The sequence below is a fragment of the Nomia melanderi genome, chromosome 12 (assembly GCF_051020985.1).
Source record: "Nomia melanderi isolate GNS246 chromosome 12, iyNomMela1, whole genome shotgun sequence".
Taxonomy (NCBI): domain Eukaryota; kingdom Metazoa; phylum Arthropoda; class Insecta; order Hymenoptera; family Halictidae; genus Nomia; species Nomia melanderi.
Window position 1 is genome coordinate 10105835 of NC_135010.1, and position 16498 is coordinate 10122332.

The following is a 16498-nucleotide window of genomic DNA, read 5'->3' on the forward strand; positions in this document are numbered from 1 at the left end:
CGGTGATACTGAACCACCGGTTGATCTTTGTCTTCCTCTCCCTCTCTTTCTGTTTCTTCCGATTTCTCTGAAAATTGCGGATCTCTGTATGTCTCTCCCTCTTTCTGTTTCTTGAAACTAGCTTTCCTTGAAATCGGTTAGCACGACTGCCACGGTGGTCACCGATGACCGGAGCTTCCAAATTACTCGAAAAGAATTATAATTCGTAAGGCAACTGGCGTCGAATGAAAGTGTTTAGTAACGCAAATAACTGGATCACAGTGTAGCCAGATAATTGATAAAACGCTGAAGTTTTTCGTGGCAGTCAACGTGTTACTCTCTCTCTCTCTCTCTCTTTTTATTTCTTCCGATTCCTCTGAAACCTATTGATCCTCATATCCCTCTCTCTTTTTCTATTTCTTCCATCTCTTCTGAAAATCGGCACAGACAACAACCACCGATTTTATACGCGCGATCCCAGTATCGAGCGGATATTCGACCGAGCCCAACCCCGATCATTGATGAACACGTTGATTAATTAATCTCTTCCCACACCGCAAATCGCACTCGCGAACCAGGCAGCCCGACAGCCAAAGTAGATCGTGATCCTAACGAATTACGAAGAAACATCTTTTGGTGATACATTTCCGCGAGTAGCCTATGGGCAGCCTGATCGTAGGTCCGATAGGGATTTTCTTAGTCTGATAATCGTCGCGTCTGATAACTCGTGATAAATACGATGATGTTGAAACTATTTCACGACTGGGGATAGATTTAATAACGCGTTAGATACGGATAGGAAAATGTTTCTGATTAATGTGTAGATACATGATGTGTATCAGACACTGGCGCGTTCGTTGATAATTCTGTTTGACGTTTCATTGTTATATGGAGGAAATTATCTTGAGCTAACTAGGCTTTTTCTATGAGGAAAAATTTATGGACACAGGATGGGTCCAAAATGGCCAATTAAATCTATGTAAGAGGTATTGAAGTACGTATCGTGATATCTTCATCGTGACTATTAAGAGAACGAGCTAATATTATGTTTCTGTTTATTAATACGTTTGTGATAATAATTTAATTACGTATTCATTCGAACATTTCTATTGTAATGTATTCTTTGTATTTGAAATTGTACTTCGTAGAAAGACATTTATTGAAATTACTTTATTTTTATTATATTATTTTTTTAGAGAAAACTATTTAAAGAATGATCACATTGTTGTTCATAGTAACTGTTTGTTTCAAATTAAACCGCTCTTATCATTTTAATTTGCCGATAAACCGCTGCGAGGCGTGTGCATTCGTCGGATGGACGAGAGATCAACGTTTCTTATCTACAAGCAAACGTCTCTCGTGACTCATGGCATGAATAATGGTTCATTGTGTTGTACGTCAACGGTGTTGATTACTTTTTGGAAATATAATTACGAGCGCGACAATTTCGTTCGGTTCTCAATGACAATAATGACCGTATAGTGTTGCTTCTTGAACTCATTAAAAATATTCGAGCCGCGATGCCTTGAAGAAAGGAATACCACCGCCGAATTGTATTGCATTTATTTCATAAACAAGTTGCCTTCCGTTTGACGGGGCTTCCCTAAACAGAAGTGTCGGAAAATATTACCAGAATGTCTGCCACAGAAACTACGGTGATTTTCGCGAAACTGGAAGCATTAAAGGACATCAAGTAATTGCCTCCTCCTTAATCTTAAAAAATCTTTAAAAGTTAACCTTCTCACAATTCAATAAAATTACAAATCTCAGTGAAAACAATGTATACTGTTCTTATACTTTGTATTTTAAGTAACTTCTATTCATGACAGGGAATGTTATAAAACATGTTTTTATCTTACTAATGATATCATACACGATAAACTTTACCACTCATAGTAATCTTATGGCACCCTATTTATGTCATTGTTATAAATTTCATTAATGATTTATAATTCACAGGTATCACTGAAGAATTATAAAAATTTTATAAAACCTAATGCCTTATATCTACATAGCATGTACAGGAAAAAATATATATGGATGCATCATAAAATAGATGTTTCATCAACTTGCCATTAAGGAAAAGATATCTAATAAGTGTCCTTAATATGTATTTCTTTAGATCAAAAACTCTTCAGTTGGAGAAAATGAAACAGAGGATCCTACAAGAAGTGGAACTGACTGAGCAAGAAGAAAAATGTTTGCTGGAATACAAACAGGAAATGGATCTTCTTATGCAAGAGAAAATGGCACATGTAGAGGAATTGCGGCAAATACATGCAGATATTAATGCGGTATGATTACATGTTGTTATACCGATGTGTTCAAAAAGACTCAAAGGTATAATTGAATACATAAATGTTTCAGATGGAAGCTGTTATTAAACAGGCAGAGGAAGCCAGAAACAAAGCTAGGGAAACTGCTAAGCTGATTCACAATAATGATTATCAACCCTTGAAGCATGATATCGATCGTATGCGCAGAGAATTCTTGGGCCTAGAAAGGTTACCAGAGCTCTATGAAACAGAATCAGATCTCATTTCACCAGAGTAAGTATATCGGTTTCCTAAATGTCACTTAAAAGCTGTTGTCTTTATCAAAATCGTATAGTAGCATACAGGAATTAGTTGTATAAAAAATATAAGAATTATATTGTTTAAAGTGAGACATTTATCGTGTAGATGGTTTGTTCGCAGCTACTTTGACCGTCCTATGCAAAAGGCAGAATGGAGGGTAGAAGTTCGGGGTGAAGATTTATTACCCCCTCTCACTTTACACCATCCTGGTCATCCAGGTGGTTCCACACCTTTCCTTGCCCCTCAACCCCTTCAAGGTCCAAGTAAACCAGAACCAAGACCATTACCCCCAGCACCAGGTCCAGCCACTCCAACATTCAGGTACCACTGGTATATCTCAATTTTGTATTATATTTTTATCTAACACGCATGAAAATACTAATCCTACTATACAACAATACACGAATCATGATATTAGTTACAACAGTTCTCTTGATAAGAACAACGATACATAAAGAAAATACATGAATGTGAATTGACATACTTCTTCTATATTTTTCTCCTCTGTTTTTAGGCAACAACCACCGCCCATGAAATCGTGTTTATCGTGTCATCAACAAATTCATAGAAATGCTCCAATTTGTCCCCTTTGTAAAGCAAAATCTCGATCACGTAATCCCAAAAAGCCAAAGAAGAAAGATTAACTATTAAGTGTAAATGTTATTTATGTAAGACATCAGCATTCGTGTCATTTACTTTTAAGGGTATGTTTTAACGATTCTTTTTTTTTTAGTAACTTATAAGTCTCTTGGAATTTTGTATTTCCGTAAAAGCATACATTGATAAAGATGTGTGTGTTTATGACTTGTTTTTATAGCTCTTTCCATGAAATTTTATTCTCATTTTTTTACAATATTTATATAAACAGTGTAGACAAATACAACAAGTGATAAACAATTGATACCTTGAATAATAGATATCAATAAACTGCATATGTTTCATGACTTTTTTCAATATGTGCTTTAAAATTCAGTGATCATTCGAAACAATCAAAATACAGTACTCTTTTTTTATGAATATATAATATACACATATTATTATACATCATATTAAAATTCGTATAAACGAATACATATAAATGTTTTAAAAAACGTACTACATTAAATAAATTTAGTTGAAATTGCTTGTTGATATATATAGATTAAAACTTTTAAAGTTCTCATTCAACTATAAGTACATACAGATCAGATTATTTAATGGAAGTCATTTGAAACTGATAACTTTGTGCAAACTCTTATTTTCATGTTTGATATTACTAAATTTGTATAGATATCAGTCTTTAGTATTACGAGTATTTTCCTAAAACTCGAAGATATGAGCAACTTGAATATTTTCATTATCTATGTAATACTCATAACATGCGTAATTCATTTAATATTCTTGAATATTTAAAGGCCTTTGTACTTGTAACAATATCATATCATATTTTCTCTGAAACATGACAATCTCATTCCTTTTTTTTTTTGTATAATGATGCTGGTATAGAAATAGATTAATAGTAAACAAAATTTTATTCCTATAACAATTTGTCTACATTTACCTAAGATCTTCACCGTCCTCCCCCATAATTCTCCATTCCCTATACATGTATTTATTAGCAACTTATTTACATATTTATGAATGTGAAACATGTACGAAAAACGTGTAAATGTTCATAAAAAATATAGTTGCATTTTGTAATATCAATACATTTTCAACGATCAATTGCAACCAAGTATAATTACGTAATATTACAAAAAAAGATAAAATTGCACAAAAAACTATGGCTGCACCTTATCACATTCTGCACTTGCATTATTCCTTTCAATATCATTTGTTGCTTGACTATCATTAAGTTTAAGACTAACTAATGGAATTTCAGCATCAGGTTTTGTTTGGTCTTTTGTAGGATTTTTAGAAGGTATTAAACGCTTATCGACAATCCGTAGCCATAACATACATAATATGAGCATTAAACCGGTAACACCAAACGTATGGTATGTTCCAAAACGAGTATAAATTACACTAACAAATACTGGACCTAAAACACGGGATGCACATCCAGCGCCTGTCATAAAACCCATCCAAACACCTTGTGGTCGTGGTCCTAATACTTTACTAAAGATTGTTTGTATTAACGTAACTCCTAATGGATAGCCTATAGTAGTGAAACCATAGCCAATTAAAAATTGTGTAACCGTGACATGAGGTGTATAAAAACACCACTCTTGAGTACTAGGACACCCTACAGCTTCTGTAGCATTGACATTTGTTGTACCATTATCAAATGCTATAACATCCATAAAAATTTGTCACATTTTTATAAAAGCTCGTTATACAGAAATCTCATTTCAAATTCCAAATATACTTACGCTGGTCGTACTTAATCGGCGGAGGACCAGGTCCCCATGGGATGTACAATATTCTTCCAATTATCATGAAGAAAAATCCACCCCATAACATCACCTTGCGTTCATTGAATCTAATAACGTTTAAATAATAGATAAAATGTGTTGTTTAGAAAGTTTGTTTCCATAAAATATTCGTACCTTTTACATAGCGGTTCGATCATAACAAAACTAATACAAGATACAATAGCACCAATACTCATTAACAGACCCATATAATACAAAGCTTCTTTCTCTGACCAACCAAATTGTTCCATGGTTAATGAAGTACCCAAACTAAGAAGAAGGCAAAAAAATATTCAACACAACATAGAAGTATAATGAATGTAAATCAATGAGATTATTATACTGACGTTTCAAGAAGGACGAAATTAAATACCAAGACAAAAAAAGCACAAATTAATGTCCAATTTGCTAGATAATCAGGCTTTATAGACTTCAATGTTTCCTCTTCTGTGATTTATACAACAACCATACAGTTAGTCGATAAAAGTCTATTTCTACTATCAACTATATTGAATAATTTCAACATATATATTGAATAATTTTTACCTGATACTTTTCCCTGATTTCTCATAGCTTCACGTATAGCAATCCTACGTTCCTTGAAAATCCATGGTAGAAACATAACAAAATTAAGAATTCCCATTAAAACATTTATCCAACCAGGCATAGTATACATATTAACTGGTAAATTGCTAAAATAAAAACCATGCTCTCCAAGAGGTGTGACTGCTGCTTGTAATCCAGGACCTACCACAAATCCCAGTACCTAATAAATTGTGAAATAAATTACAACCTTATAAAATAATACCAAAATGAAATGTTAAGTTACATTACCTGTGCAAGAGATACCATAGAAACTGCATGAGTTCTTTCTACAACTGTTGTAGCTGCAGAAAGGTAAGATCTTGCTACAGCAATATTCGCTGGAAATGAAATAATGATGAATTATTAAAATGAAAGCTGCATTAGAGACCACCAACTAAATTAAAATTATTTTTCACTATAGCATGGCAGTCTTAAACATAATATTATTGAATATAACAATCCATAACTTCTGTAATGTAATTATAACATATAATGTATATAAAAATTACAAGTTAGAACTAAGTAAAATATTAACCAGAACTAACTCCGACCAAGAATCTAGCAACTACCATGAGCATTTTTCGATTTGCTGGTAAGATTTCAAGAACACTATACATTCCTGATGCATATATAAAAAGAAATAATGTCAATAACAGAGGTAATCTTATAGAACCCCTTTTGTCTCCCCACCATCCTACTAAAGGGGAAAAGAGCATTTGTGCCAAAGGATTAGCTGCAACAACATATCCCATAAATTCTTTGTTTGCTTTCTTGTCCAACTGCAAAGTTAATATACCATTACATATCATAATATAAGTTTACTATATCTTTATTACATACACTTACTTTCTTAAGGTATGGCCATACACCTGTTAATATAATACTAAATCCAAGGGACATAAGAAACATAGTAAAATAAATGACATAGATACTCCTCCATCGTTCCTTTCTTTCAGCAACAGTTTCTAGATCATCACCAGTGGGAATAGTGGTGCTTTAAAATTAATAATAATAATAATATTAATGACAATATGTCACTATTTCACAATTTAAAGAACTTATACTTGTAATATTTTGTTATTCCATCTTACCTTTTACCACATAATTTCTTGAAGTAATCCATTAAAGATTATCATATGAAGCCTGTATTGTATAATAAAATATATTCTATATATTTTGATTAAAAATTTTAATATATTATTAATTTCTATTATAAATTTTAATAACAACGCAATAAATCTGGAACAAACAAGAATGAAAGACAACTTTTAATATAGTACAACATAAATAAATTTCAAATATATACATATTTTATAATGTAATTTATTCTTACTGTAATTATGTCTTATGATTCAAACTAAGAGTATATCTACTTTATTTCATTTTAATGACATAAACGTGTATTTTGATTTCTTTTTCAATATATATTTTTAAAAAATTGAGTAGAAATCATCACTGTCAAATAATAAGTGATTACATATGAGTAATATTATGTGACAAAATATCCATCAATCTTGAGTCAACTTTTCCAAAAACTTTATAGAAATAAAAGTATAAAAAATTGTGGATTTACACTCACCATCTAAAAAATATGTTACAACGAAACCTTTTTTATAAGGACGTCCCAACAATTTGTAAATGAACTCGTCAAATGTGTTGTAAACGAACTTTATCAGAACCCAGCACTGTATAAGCTGATAAATATCTTTAAAAATACGCGCACACGCATGTCTCATTTGAATGTATATATCGCACTCTCCCTCTGAATTTCGTTCGTTAATTTAAAAAGCGCTTAAACTAAGTCATTATAAATATTTACTGTATTTATCTGTCTCATGCTCTTGTAGGTGTGATCGCACCGTCTCTAATATAAGGAACGTTACACTTATTAATTATTACACATGAATACAATCCTCGATTGACGTAGATTATTATCATAAACTGTGCACTTCTTTATTTATTCGCTTAAGAATATCAGTCTCACGTTAAATGGCCGTCGCTTCGTTATGCTGGCAACCTTTGTTCAGATCTAAGGGTATACAGGTTGGGATAATGCCACTAGTACTAATGTGTGTGCAATCGTCTTTTGTCTTTGTTCAATCGAATTTAATCATAAAACACCTAACGAAGACAAAAGAAACATGTATTTTATGTCTATAACATAACAGCTGATTCTCTCATTTGGTAGACATGTGTTATTCACACAACTGCAGAAGTGTTATTATACAATCCTGTATATTTATACCTACTACTTTATAAAAAGCCTACTTCATCTGTAGGCACCTACATACATATTTATCGTTTGTTTGTTCGTAATTGATACATAACAATTTTCTTCATGGTTAGATAATTTCGATTACAAATGAGTAATTAATAATTGTAAAGGCAGATAATAAAAACATCAATTCTTATTCTTATTTTAATTACAAATTTCTTCATAGTTAGACAATTTCGATTACAAATGCGTAATTAATAATTGTAAAGGCAGATAACAAAAACATCAATTCTTATTCTTATTTTAATTACAAATTAATATTATTCAGCTAAAAGGTACATGTGGTGAGTACATTCTATTATGATGATATTGTTTTCTATCAGAATGTCTGTCATTATAACGCCTCCTTTGATTTTGGTTCCAAGAATCATGTGACCTGCGTGCTTTATTATACCAAGGATCCATAATTGGTGGACTTTTCCGTTCCATATTTTTGATTTTCATGAATTCATTATCTTTTTCTGTATAGCGGTCTTTGAATTCATTTTCACATTCCTCCAGGAATTTCTTTTGTTCATCTGTCATATTTATACTTTCCATGTTTTCTTAGTATTTGATTTACACTAATAGAGAGTTCAAACAAAGGTTTTATCTTCTTCACATGTATAAAAAAAGCAATATGATGTAATATTTTTATTAATAATAGATGTATGATGTATTATATCCCTGAAAGTATAAAAAGAATTTGTAAATAGAAATTTATTAAAAAGATGAAACATTTATTAAATATTAGTTGGAAAAATTTTAATAATTGTTTACATACACAAAGAAAAACAACTTTTTAAACTTATATTTCAACTAAAGATGGAAAATTTGGATATGTAGTACTACCAATACTGTGTAAATAAAAATACAATTGCCAATATATATTTAAAAAAATATTAAGTGCTAACAACATTGACTATTATTTCACATAAAGTATATTCATTTATATAGTCAACGAATTTGGAATCATTTAAGTATATATTTAAATTTGAATGAATAAAAATGTTATATACAAATTAAAGTTAAGTTGTTTAAAGTGTTTAATCGATTAATAAATTTTACATTAAAATTCGCATTAATTGAATACGAAATCAAATAATGAAAATGAAATAGAGGAAGTTATATTCAGAAAGAAAACAATCACATTAAGAAAGAAAACTAAAATTCATTGAACCAATATTATATATTAATACCTACGATTGTAATATTTTTAATTAGTACTTAAATTTTCTTATACACTATCGGAACATAGACATAAATCATAAATTTAAGATCCGTACAGACAACTCAACAATGGTAACTCTCCATCATGAATTTGTATCTACCTATATCCCTAAATTTAAGTCCATTTCTTTGAAGCTACAACATTATGCCGGATTTAAATGTGTGCGAATTTTAATCTATTTGTTTCTCGGTCTACTAGGGAATTTCATGAGCGTCACACTAACAATTATTACACACAAAAGTAAATTCATCTTTTTACTAATATCTCGATTTATTTTCAATTGAATTGTTTGTAAAATCAGTTGTCAAGGTATATTATTTGTTCCTTACCCTTCTGATGTTAAATACATGAGTATTAGTGCAAAATTTTGTAACACCATCTAGCTAGTAAAATAGAAACTTTCTCATTGCCTGTGAAAGCTAGCACGGTTGTTATACTTATATTTGACTTCCTCTGACTGCTACGAAGGGTTCGAGACTGTCTACTTATATTTGTAATACTCGCTACAATTTAATTGCAGTTTAATATAATTAGTTAAATAAACGGTAAGTTTATTGAACCGACAATTGAGATAAAACTAACGTGAGATCATTTATATATGTAATTTCTTTAACGTCCATAGTTGTAATAGATGATTTTTGCATGTATGCCGATCTTATGATGTAATCAGCTCTGTCTATCATTTGAATTTAATTAAACTTAAAAGTGTTTTGAACAATTTGTTTGATGTAGGACATTAAAATGGCTACACTCGCTCGTAGCTTACGCCCCTATCTGAGATACGTTCGCGGTCGAAGAACTTATGCTGATGCTGCTCCTGGTAGCAGTAATCAGATGAAGTTCACCTTAGCTGGAGCTAATCAGGTAGAAATAATTGTGTCTAAGTATGAGTATGAAATTTCATTGAAATATAAGATTACATAATTTTATATGCTATAATTGTAGGTATTTTATGACCAAGTTGCGGTCAGACAAGTTGATGTACCATCCTTTTCTGGATCCTTTGGTATTTTACCAAAGCATGTACCTACATTAGCTGTATTAAAACCTGGAGTAGTTACAGTATATGAAGAAAGCGGAACAACTAAGAAAGTATTTGTTTCTTCTGGAACAGTCACTATAAACGAAGACAGTAGTGTACAGGTAAGGTTCTTATTTAGTGTACTATAAAAGTAAAAAACTAAGTAAATACTTAATGAATCTATTCCTATAGATTTTAGCAGAAGAAGCTCATCCTGTAGAAGATCTTGATTCTGCAGCAGCTAGAGACCTTCTCAGTAAAGCTCAACAGCAACTTTCATCTGCATCTTCTGAGAAAGATAAAGCTGAAGCAGCCATTGCAATTGAAGTTGCAGAAGCTCTGGTACAAGCTTCGCAATAAACATTACATAAAAGTTCTGTAAATGTAAAAAATTTCTCTGTTAAACCTTAGGAGATATATTCAACACACTTCTGTCACGGTATTGTATAAAAATATAGTAATAAAAATATATCACTAAGTATGTACATATTAACTTCATCATAGAAAAAAAAAGTAATAACATTACATATCTTTGTATTATAATTTATTGTGTTAGTTGAATTTTATTTAAAGAATAACAATAAAATTTTATTTTCTTTATAAAACTATTTAGGTACAGTGATTTTGTTGTGTTTCCAAGTACATTATGTGTAACAGCCACAAAAAATTATTTGAATATGTTAAAATTTGTTTCATTCTATTACCCTGATTTATATTTATAAATATTCAGAGGATTGAGTATTGCTTAATTTTATTTCATACTTTTTATGCAATACTCTCTTGAAATTAAATATTCTTAAATAGTTGCATGGCTTCATTTTCAATTATCAGAACATTGTGCACTAGAAGACATAATAAATATGATACTCTCTGTTTTAAACTAATACTAAAATATTTAGTACACTACACACACATCAACGATGCTTTTTTGTTTACATAAATAGCATATAAGTTAACGAATATCATTGCATTATAAAAGTTTATAATTTCAATAGTTTTTATAACCGTTACTGTATATATAAAAAAAAAATGTTATGTACATAATATTTGTACATTAAAAATATATTATACCAATCTATAAAACGTCGAAGTATCAAATTTGATATAACATTTGTATAATGTACACAGACTTTAAAGTAGATTTTTTGAGGCAAAGGACACTTATTTCGTCTTACACCACCGCGCTCAGTTTCGAATATCCTTTCCTATTGTTCAGTGTGGTAAAGCAATAAAGCCTTTTATTTTTATCAACTATGCAACAGCAATGTTGAAGACTTAAAACATTTTAAGTAAAAAATTTACAAATGTGTTGGCACGCGAGAAAATGTATCATAACATTTACATATTGCATCTACATAATTAAAGTCTCTTGAAATATGGTACAGGTATGTATATACAATCCCATACTCTCAATTTGTCCTACACAATACGTTTCAAATTTAACATTTAGAAGAAAAATCGCATTTAAAGCTAAGCGGACTAATCTATACATCACGATAAATAATGAATCCCGCGCTGAATGTTTATGCAAAATATATGTTTCTTTTGGCATGACTAGTTGTACAATAAACCATTCGTTTCATTGATTTTTTGTTAATTGACATTTCATTAACGATGGTAACAATTTTTCCCTACAAGTTATATTGCTAGTACTCTTGCAACAATTACTAAATACTTTTTGTAATTGTTGTAATGTTTTTAAGCAAATAACAACACAGCAAGAGCCACAACCACCAGGTTCATTGTCACACAAACATTCAGTTTGCAAGCAAGTCGTGATATCGTCGACTGCTTTGAATGCATTCTTCTTATTAATTCCTGTCGGTACGTTACTTGAGCAATTGTGGCAATTTCGTAGATGATCGCATTTGCAATCAGTACATTTGCATATGTCCGCATCGGCGGTAATCTCTTGCAAAACGTTCCTGCTCTTTTTCAGCTTTGTACTATTTTCTTGTCTATTACCGACACTCTCGTTACGATGAACAGTTTCTGTTATACCTTCCACACCTACTAAATTAACGTTATCCAAATGTTGTAACGATTCTAACTGATTCTCTACTTGCAATGGATAAGGTTCTGGTTCAACTAAATCGACTAGTGAATGAACTGCGGTTGGAAAAGCATTCAGTTCCGACCAAGACTGTCTCCTTAATGTGGATGAAGTCGCCAAGGCCATAACATCTATCCAAGGAGAAGGTATTTCCTCTTCAGATGCTATTGCTAATTCTATAGCTTCAGAAGGTGTGGTCGGAGTACATTTCGAATTTAATGGTTGATCGACTTCGTTAGAAGTTTCAGTTTGTAAGGTATTATTAATAAATGATAAGTTTTCTACTCCGCTATTGAAAAGCTGAGTCTCGTTAGAGGAACTAATTATATTTGATACATGACTAGTAATAGAACTATCACTAAACAATATTGTGTTCCTATCGTCAGTAACCGGTTCTACATTTGATGCATCACTTATTCTCTGATTCTCATATTGTACATCAGTAGTAAAATCTGTTCCTTCCGATATATGAGCAATGGCGTTTTGCAAACCGTCCTGTATAATCTTTTGCTCTAAATTTATGGAATTAGTGGTTTTTACATTATTCGCCTTATTGTCTTGAATTTCAATCGTTGAGGAATCCGATGCGTACTGTTGAGTTTGATCCTGCGGTAAACTCGAATTATTTATTTCTGTGAATATTTTATACTTGTCATAACTCCCGTTATTATTAAAATTATCGATCGCATGTTGATTGAAATTATTTAAAATAATATTGTCTGATGTAAGGATAGTAACTGTTGCAGTTTCATTTGGATTATCTATCCCTTTAACATTAATATTATAGTCGAGGTCTTTATTAAGTCCTTTTTGACTTAAAATGTCCATCATATTATTTGTAGATGTAGTATGATCATTTACATTCTTTGTGGATAAGTAACTTACACTTCCGTTAATTTGTGAACTACTGGAGGATATTGGAATAACAGAATAAGATGGCACATTTGAATTCTTAGAAGTTATTTCAGTAACATCAATATCCGATTTTAGTACATCGCTATTTCTTTGGTTTCCACTGTCATCTTGATTTCCTTCCTGTTTCTATAATAAAACAATGCAACATGATGAGGTACTCGATACTTCGAAACGTTTCCTATAATTATAATACACACCATTTCCTCATTATTGATTCTTTTATGAGTTTTTAAATGACTTTTTAAGCTATGAGGTGTTGTAAAGGATCGTTTACAATTTTCATAAGTACACACATACGGTCGTTCTCCTGTATGTGTTCTTTTATGCGTTTTTAAATGATGCGATGCTGTAAAAGCCTTACCACATCCTTTTTCTCGACATCTGAAAAGAAATTTATGTAACTCTGTACAGTATGTACAGTGCATTTTACATGGTTAACTGACTATAGTGTGGTATGAAAGTATATGAATGTGTTTAACTCCACTATTTCATAGCTGTGTCAAGTGTGAATCAATGGTTCAACAATTTTTAAATTAATTACTGATGCAATATTCTACATCTATTGTATATCAAATAACATACTTGTAAGGTCTTTCTTGAGTATGAGTACGAATATGTTTCTTGAGATCACTTAGAGTAGTGAAGAATTTAACACATCCAGTCTCTTCGCAGTTGAATGTATTGCCACTGTGAAGTCTTTGGTGAGCTCTCAGTCTGTAAAGGGTATTGAATGCTTTCTCGCAGCCTTTGTGATTGCATTCAAAGGGTTTTACTTTAGTGTGTACTCTAATGTGAATCTTTAGGCTGTACGACGTGAGAAAGGCCTTGCCACAACTTGGTTCTGCGCATTTAAATCGATACTCGCCTGAAAGTTTTGAGAATTCCCTCCACATAAAAAGTTCGCTGGACTATCTATTGCTTGCGGTATCTGAAAGCCATGCAGGTCGAAGCGATCCCTTTATACCAGCATTGATGACTTTATAACGAATAAAAGTGTATATGAAGAGCTTTCATAAAACACAAGCACATAATACTTATATGTCAGAACACAACATTCAGCAACAATAACAGTAACATTTCACAAACTCACCTTGCCTCCTTTATTCTTGGAATGCACAAATGGATGAAGACAAATTAGTAGGTGTTATACTTTAGACAGATAAGCACATCATGCAAAGCATAGAATTTTATTTTCAATTGTATAAGTTAAATAAAAATGATTAAAAAATTTATTTCATTAGATCCATAGTTAAAATGTTAATGCTATAGAAGCTCAACACTGAATTTTGTTTTATATAATGAAATGTATTTGGCTCTATTATATATTTAATATATAAATCTTACCTTTGTGAGTTTTCATATGAGTTCGTAAATTTCCAACTGTGCTATATGTTCTATTGCAACCCTCATATTCACAAGTATATCTGCCAATATGTTTTTGACTGCTGTCCGAAACTTTGCTTTCAATGGTAATAGTTGCATGTGCAGATTCAGTTGATAATAAATCATCATGGCCAGAATGAATTCGCATATAAATCTCATGGGGACTAATTGCATGATGAAGTGATCTATAACAAGAAGTTATTTATACATTTATAACATAAAATTTTGTATTAGGTATATCTAATCTCTATATATATAATGTTGTTTTCTGAAATATGAACTCAATGTTTTGACACACAAACACACTAATTTTACCAATGTAAACAATATATAAAAACAAAGTATGACTAACATCTAGTTGAATGTATTGTTGTTTCTGACTAAATCTAAGCTAAATTTATATGCCTCAACATTGCACTCATATATTTCAAACAAAGTAGTATATAACAGAGAACAAATAAAAAGCTAATGTTAAAATAATATGTCCTTAAATTAATAAAACATACACGAAATATTTAAATAAAAACTTTCTGAATAATAATCGAAAACTGTTAAACTTACAACGTTAATTATATGACATACAACAATAATAATCAAATTTACATTTAGTATAAATTCAATGAGACTATAATTCTATATGTATTACACCATTCTATTTGACGAAATAAACTTGATTAGCATGTACAGAAAATACTGAAAACTTTTATTTCAAATTCGATTAGAGTATACAAAACATAAAACCGAGAAATAGGGCTCTAATTTCAAAAAGCGTTATATCCTTATAAGGTTGGGATACGAAATACCGCTTGCTATGTAAATAAATAGATTATGAATCGTTATCACTCTTCTTTTTTTCTTCTTTGTTCATAATAGAGGGCAGATAGTGGGGATATTCATTTTACTTAATGTCAAAAAGACAAGATATAGAAAATTTAAGTAATCTTACTCTGTGGTGTTGTCACTAGGTAGCCTTTCGTCAATAGGAGTATCATCATCAGAATACTTTTCGTAATCGAATATGGCACCTTGTTCGTAAACTCTGTTGAAATTTGTTAAGTCTAAGCTATCGTCAAGGCAATCCTGGAGGTCATGCGTTACGAGGATGTTATCAAAATTTCCCTCGATATCGTCGGTATTTTCGTATTCCTGGAATTTTTCGCCTTCCCACGTCGCCATACTTTTTCTAGCTGCACAAAACAAATCACGAGGCAACATGAACATAGATGAACCACCAACTTTGTATAGTAGTTTTTGAGTACTACTCAATCGGTACATTTTATTTCTATTCTACAGATTTATCATTTGATTAATCAATAGTAAAAAAGATGAATTATTTAACAATTTTATTGATTTATCTAATATACGATTTCTTTACTGTCAAGTATGTAAAATAAAAAATTTACCTTACTATGCTTTTGTTAAACATTTATTTTTAATTTAATTTAACATTAAAGTAGCGTACAATAATCATGGCGATGAGTCGAATCACATGACAAATTTTGTATAAGTTCGCTTTGCATTAAATAGGACTGTATCTGTCTATACTTAAATCACGATAAGTCTGACCAAAAATGTATAATACTCCTTCACTGATCTAAACCAGGGGTATTGGACTGCTTCTCCTCAAACTAGTGATTCTAGATCAGTGGTTCCCCTATACGTTTACTGCAGGAGTTGCTGAAACTGTATATGAGCGACTTTATGAAGAAGTGTTCAATACACAGGTGAAAAATACACGTGGAGAGGGTAACTTAAGCTTACTAGGGGATGAGAAAAAAGACCCTAGGTAGTTTGCAAGCCACTATGTTATTGGTCTTTGATATATTACTCAATTCATTCGAATTCAAAGTAAATATTATTCCTCTGTAATCAACTATTATACTTAAAAGGAAATATAGGCATAACATATGCTTAGAATTTTTCTCTTTTTCCAATAAATTATTAATGACAAAGTAGCCGTATCGATCAGAGTTCAGAAAGAAATCGTCGGCCAAGGGGTTGACAATTAGGCTAAGCGCGACGATTGGATGCCTTCCCTTGCCCCTGTGCACTTTTAACCCATCGACAACTGGCACTAACATGAAAGGTGAATAGTAGATATATGAGAG

At 31.3% G+C, this 16498-nt stretch overlaps 4 protein-coding genes across 9 annotated transcripts; 2 read left to right on the forward strand and 2 right to left on the reverse strand.

Moving 5' to 3' along the window:
- Positions 1–1304: 1304 nt before the first annotated feature.
- On the forward strand, positions 1305–3675 carry LOC116430809 (zinc finger C4H2 domain-containing protein). 4 transcript variants are annotated; one of them, XM_031985408.2, is made up of 5 exons: positions 1305–1672; positions 2102–2273; positions 2347–2528; positions 2661–2885; positions 3070–3675. In XM_031985408.2, the coding sequence occupies exons 1-5, from the start codon at positions 1614–1616 to the stop codon at positions 3197–3199; spliced, it is 768 nt and encodes a 255-aa protein (XP_031841268.1). In that variant the 5' UTR covers positions 1305–1613; the 3' UTR covers positions 3200–3675. The 4 variants fall into 4 exon arrangements, with proteins under 4 accessions (XP_031841268.1, XP_031841269.1, XP_031841271.1 ...); XM_031985409.2 differs by having other exon boundaries at positions 1306–1672; positions 2661–2876; XM_031985411.2 differs by having other exon boundaries at positions 1306–1672; positions 2676–2885.
- Cln7 (CLN7/MFS domain-containing 8) lies at positions 3676–7989 on the reverse strand. Its single transcript, XM_031985405.2, has 11 exons — positions 7518–7989; positions 7113–7397; positions 6625–6772; positions 6380–6527; positions 6069–6312; positions 5783–5871; positions 5495–5714; positions 5296–5395; positions 5084–5218; positions 4907–5016; positions 3676–4824 (listed from the first exon to the last, which is right to left on the reverse strand). Exons 3-11 carry the CDS (start codon positions 6654–6656, stop codon positions 4316–4318), a joined length of 1587 nt encoding a protein of 528 aa, XP_031841265.1. The 5' UTR covers positions 6657–6772; positions 7113–7397; positions 7518–7989; the 3' UTR covers positions 3676–4315.
- Positions 7990–9395: 1406 nt separating this feature from the next.
- On the forward strand, positions 9396–10517 carry ATPsyndelta (ATP synthase, delta subunit). The gene is made up of 4 exons (XM_031985407.2): positions 9396–9563; positions 9751–9882; positions 9964–10161; positions 10232–10517. The coding sequence occupies exons 2-4, from the start codon at positions 9760–9762 to the stop codon at positions 10397–10399; spliced, it is 489 nt and encodes a 162-aa protein (XP_031841267.1). The 5' UTR covers positions 9396–9563; positions 9751–9759; the 3' UTR covers positions 10400–10517.
- A 120-nt stretch (positions 10518–10637) lies between these two features.
- On the reverse strand, positions 10638–16024 carry LOC116430804 (uncharacterized). Of its 3 annotated transcripts, XM_031985401.2 has the most exons (6): positions 15794–16024; positions 15337–15577; positions 14352–14575; positions 13590–13872; positions 13205–13388; positions 10638–13133 (listed from the first exon to the last, which is right to left on the reverse strand). In XM_031985401.2, exons 2-6 carry the CDS (start codon positions 15564–15566, stop codon positions 11619–11621), a joined length of 2436 nt encoding a protein of 811 aa, XP_031841261.1. In that variant the 5' UTR covers positions 15567–15577; positions 15794–16024; the 3' UTR covers positions 10638–11618. The 3 variants fall into 3 exon arrangements, with proteins under 3 accessions (XP_031841261.1, XP_031841262.1, XP_031841263.1); XM_031985402.2 differs by lacking the exons at positions 15337–15577; positions 15794–16024 and adding an exon at positions 14098–14112 and having other exon boundaries at positions 13590–13935; positions 14352–14501; XM_031985403.2 differs by lacking the exons at positions 15337–15577; positions 15794–16024 and having other exon boundaries at positions 13590–13935; positions 14352–14486.
- Positions 16025–16498: the final 474 nt, after the last annotated feature.

Excerpts from the sequence above, each read along its gene's own strand:
- LOC116430809 (XM_031985408.2), top strand. The coding sequence starts at position 1,614 with ATGTCTGCCACAGAAACTACGGTGATTTTCGCGAAACTGGAAGCATTA. Across the intron at positions 2,529-2,660 it reads TCAGATCTCATTTCACCAGA|ATGGTTTGTTCGCAGCTACT; the intron begins GTAAGTATATCG and ends TTTATCGTGTAG. Across the intron at positions 2,886-3,069 it reads CCAACATTCAGGTACCACTG|GCAACAACCACCGCCCATGA; the intron begins GTATATCTCAAT and ends CTCTGTTTTTAG.
- Cln7 (XM_031985405.2), bottom strand. The coding sequence starts at position 6,656 with ATGGATTACTTCAAGAAATTATGTGGTAAAAG. Across the intron at positions 6,528-6,624 it reads AAGAAATTATGTGGTAAAAG|CACCACTATTCCCACTGGTG; the intron begins GTAAGATGGAAT and ends TTAATTTTAAAG. Across the intron at positions 5,219-5,295 it reads AATTTCGTCCTTCTTGAAAC|TTTGGGTACTTCATTAACCA; the intron begins GTCAGTATAATA and ends CCTTCTTCTTAG.
- ATPsyndelta (XM_031985407.2), top strand. The coding sequence starts at position 9,760 with ATGGCTACACTCGCTCGTAGCTTACGCCCCTATCTGAGATACGTTCGC. Across the intron at positions 9,883-9,963 it reads CCTTAGCTGGAGCTAATCAG|GTATTTTATGACCAAGTTGC; the intron begins GTAGAAATAATT and ends CTATAATTGTAG. Across the intron at positions 10,162-10,231 it reads ACGAAGACAGTAGTGTACAG|ATTTTAGCAGAAGAAGCTCA; the intron begins GTAAGGTTCTTA and ends CTATTCCTATAG.
- LOC116430804 (XM_031985401.2), bottom strand. The coding sequence starts at position 15,566 with ATGGCGACGTGGGAAGGCGAAAAATTCCAGGAATACGAAAATACCGAC. Across the intron at positions 14,576-15,336 it reads CCTAGTGACAACACCACAGA|ATCACTTCATCATGCAATTA; the intron begins GTAAGATTACTT and ends TTCTTGTTATAG. Across the intron at positions 13,873-14,351 it reads TCATATGAAAACTCACAAAG|GCGAGTATCGATTTAAATGC; the intron begins GTAAGATTTATA and ends CAAAACTTTCAG.